At 37.7% G+C, this 3691-nt stretch overlaps 1 gene segment (V, D, J or C); it reads left to right on the plus strand.

Moving 5' to 3' along the window:
- Positions 1–2003: 2003 nt before the first annotated feature.
- On the plus strand, positions 2004–3030 carry LOC128468823 (immunoglobulin kappa variable 4-1-like). The segment is given in 3 exon segments: positions 2004–2052; positions 2261–2575; positions 2930–3030. Coding segments are annotated over 3 exon segments (465 nt in total).
- The last annotated feature ends 661 nt before the right edge of the window (positions 3031–3691 follow it).

Below are 3691 nucleotides of genomic sequence, written 5' to 3' on the forward strand. Positions count from 1 at the left end.
TATTTTTTTCCACATTTTTAGTGTTTATACTTTTTTACACTATATACATTTGTTTTCTTCCCTTATATATACCTGCGCCCCAATCATCGCCATACATTGCAACGTATGCCTAAAAAATACTAAAAAATAAAGTTCCTACAAACTTTGGCCGACGACAGTGATGACATTGCTGCCTGGAAAGTGTCAGAATGACCCTGGTTGATTCATAAATATGTGCTTTTATGGGGTTTATACAATTGGGGGGCTGCTAAACTTTATCAAATAGGAAATGGACCCAGCAAACCAATTTCTAAAAATCTAATACAATATTCGCACAACTCTGGTGGAATACAGGTACTGCATTCAACCATGCAAGTCAACGGAGCCCAGCTTTCTAATCACAATCTGATTAATAAAATATTTCAAAAAATAATTAAAAAAATTAAATTACTAAAAAAATAAATTAAAAAAATGTAGTAAAATTAAAAAATAAATATGCAGTGATATCCCCATCAGGAGAACTATCCAGTTCCAGCAAAATGTAAAAACGTCCAAAAATAATACAAATAAAGAAGATTAAAACAAAAGTTTATTATTAGGAGCAAGTGCTAAAATTAGCGCTGTTTCTTCCAAACAATTCTGACCTGAAGAGAGTTAAAATAAAAGCATTTCAAATACAAATGCGTGTCTTTTTTGAAGTGGTCGAGTTCAAAGATAGGGCGTAGGCACGCACTGACCAAAATGTAAAAAATAAAGTGCACCTCCCAAATGTGGCTTTTTAGCCCCCAATCATGGTATTTGTGCATGGAAAGGGTTAAAATACCAGCATTTCAAATACCTTGGGGTGTCAAAAATATATGTTTTGATGGAGTAAATATCATTGGCCGGCTTTAAAGACACCTGAAATTGCACATAGGACCAGAATTATCAAATGTTTGGGGTATTTCTAATCACAGGACAAACAGTAGAATCTATTTAGCAGGTTTTTTCATTAGTTTCTTTAGATGAGTAAACGAGTTTTCAAATAAAAGTGCTTTTTTAATAGGAAATTAGATGATCTAATCAAAACAGTATCTGAAGAAAAAAAATATTTAACTTGTGTTTACATTAAATGGGAGAGGAGAAAGCACGAGCGCCGCAAAAGCGTTATAGCCTTCGTCACACAGTACAAAAAATAAAAAGCAACCTGGCCCTTAAGGGGTTAAATACCTCTTGTTAGTTTTAAGAAGAAAAATATATCTCTTATGAATAAGTTAAAGTACTTTAGTGGCCGTATTAATAGGACTCATTCATAAAAATTACCCTCAATGCTGCTTTTCAGAACAAAGAGGATTGTTAGAACACGTATGGATCTCTGGGCCGAACACAAGCTTTGGTTATGAGATCTGAATCCCATGTGTGTTTATATAATAAAAGCTTTATTCTGCTAGAAAATAAAGTCTTACTGAATATACGGAACATCTCAATCATACTCATTATAACGCTCCTATGCTTGAAATGATATGAGAGGAGCTAATTTCCATCTATTACCCATGTGAATCTGCCCAGGTGGGGGCATTTCCTTGTGAGGGTATCTGCGTTTATGTACATCTGTGTTTATGTAATATAAAGTATATAAAATATTATTTAGATTGGGGAAATTAAAATGAGTACTTACTTGATTCTGTAATTTGTCTATAAATAAAATGTCCACATATCCCAATCAGTACATTCAATTTAAGATTTAGTTTAGTGCATTAGAATTTGAGAATTCCAGTCTGATGATAATGATGATGATTATTAGCCTTTTGGGTGCCTACATTCCTTATGTGTAACTTATTCTTGTAACTCACACATACGTTTAACCGTCTCTATCATACTCTGTATAATACTCGTGTATTACAAATGATATGACACAAGCTAATTTCCATATATTCCCCATGTGAATCTGCCCAGGTGGGGGCATTTCCTTGTGATGGTATAAATGGCCCGTTCTGCAGACAGGGGCTCAGTGATCTGTATCAGACCCGAGTGCAGCGATCAAGATGATGTCACACAGATGTTTGCTGATCATATTAACCATCTGGGTTCATGGTGAGGATGAAACTATCCTTTATTTTAAAACTGAAGAGTTATGCTTAACATAATCACGTCCGACTTTTAAACAAAATATTAAATGCTGAAAGACAGCAGCAAAATGTTTTTGTTATAGTTTTATCTTAATATTTTTGTTAAAATGTTTAATTCTGCACTATTATTTTGTACCTAATGTTAAGTTTATTTATTTCCTCCCAATCCTCAGGATCCTGTGGACAGATTGCGGTGACTCAGACTCCAGACTCTGTCTCTGTGTCACCAGGAGAACGCGTCACCATGACATGTAAAGCCAGTAGTAATGTATACGGCTATGTAGCCTGGTACCAACAGAAACCAGGACAACCCCCAAAGCTCCTGATCTATTATGCCAGCAGCAGATACAGCGGGACCCCAGAGCGGTTCAGCGGCAGCGGGTCGGGAACTGATTTCACTTTTACCATCAGCGGAGTGCAAGCAGAAGATGCAGCAGATTATTACTGTCAGCAGAGTTACAGCGCCCCTCTCACAGTGATACAGAGCCGTACAAAAACCTTCCTCTTTTTCACTAGGTCTGCAGCATTTATATGAAGAAGTAGAATTCATATACCGTGTTTGCTCGATTATAAGACAAGGTTTTTTCCAGAGCAAATACCCCTCGTCTTATAATCAGACCTCAAATAGGTCTGACTATTAGACTAAGATCCAGATCCCCCGCAGCGATGCAGGGGACCTGGATCCTCCTGTGTTATCCCCCCCCAACTTACCGGTGCTTCTGAGTCCCCGGTGCTTAGTCCGGGCAGCATAATTGTATTATGTTAAATTAATATTTATTTCCCTGTGTGCTATAATTTTATATTAATATTAAATACATATTATGTTTTGTTTCTGTCCTCAGAATGCCAAGGAGAGATTGTGGTGACTCAGACTCCAGAATCTTTGTCTGTTCTTCCAGGCGACCCGGTGACCATCAGCTGTAAGACCGTTATATATTTCTAAAAGAAGACCCCTTGAATATTTCCGACATGACACTTACTTTCTTACATCGCTCACAAAATCCTGCAAGGCTAGACGATTTTTGTTCCCCCCCCCTTCTTTTTCGGCATGATTGAGGATGGATGCTGTTCCCCAGCCAACAAGGAACATTAAAGAAAATTAAAAGAAATAATATCCCATGTCTGTCGAGCACATACATAGCACATATGTGTAGTTATTATAATTACCTTTTATTAACTAAGCGCCAGCAAATTACACAGCGCTGTCCAACTTCAATGGGGTGATTAACGCATTCGTAAGAAATATACATTAACACATACAGATCAGGAGTGGAGAACCCGGCCCGTGAGCTGCCATCTAGCCTTTTTATACTTTTACACAAGTTCCTGGCAGGAATGGTGGGTGTTTGGATGCATCCCAACTGTCTCTCTTTGTGGTGAACAGTCCTGATTTTCTTTACTCTATGCTGCTGCCCACCAAGCTACATCCCCTGCCCCACTTTTCATAAAGAGGTAGAGCTTGGTTGGACCGCAATCTGATGGTTCTAATATCATCCTAGGACACTGGAGAATGCATAAAGCACATGTGCAGAATTTTGTGCATGCGCAGTAGTGCTTAACTTTTAAGCTCCTTCCCTGGTATTCTGATTCAATAGAGGTTGGGA

Source organism: Spea bombifrons, chromosome 1, assembly GCF_027358695.1.
Source record: "Spea bombifrons isolate aSpeBom1 chromosome 1, aSpeBom1.2.pri, whole genome shotgun sequence".
Classification (NCBI taxonomy): Eukaryota; Metazoa; Chordata; class Amphibia; order Anura; family Pelobatidae; genus Spea; species Spea bombifrons.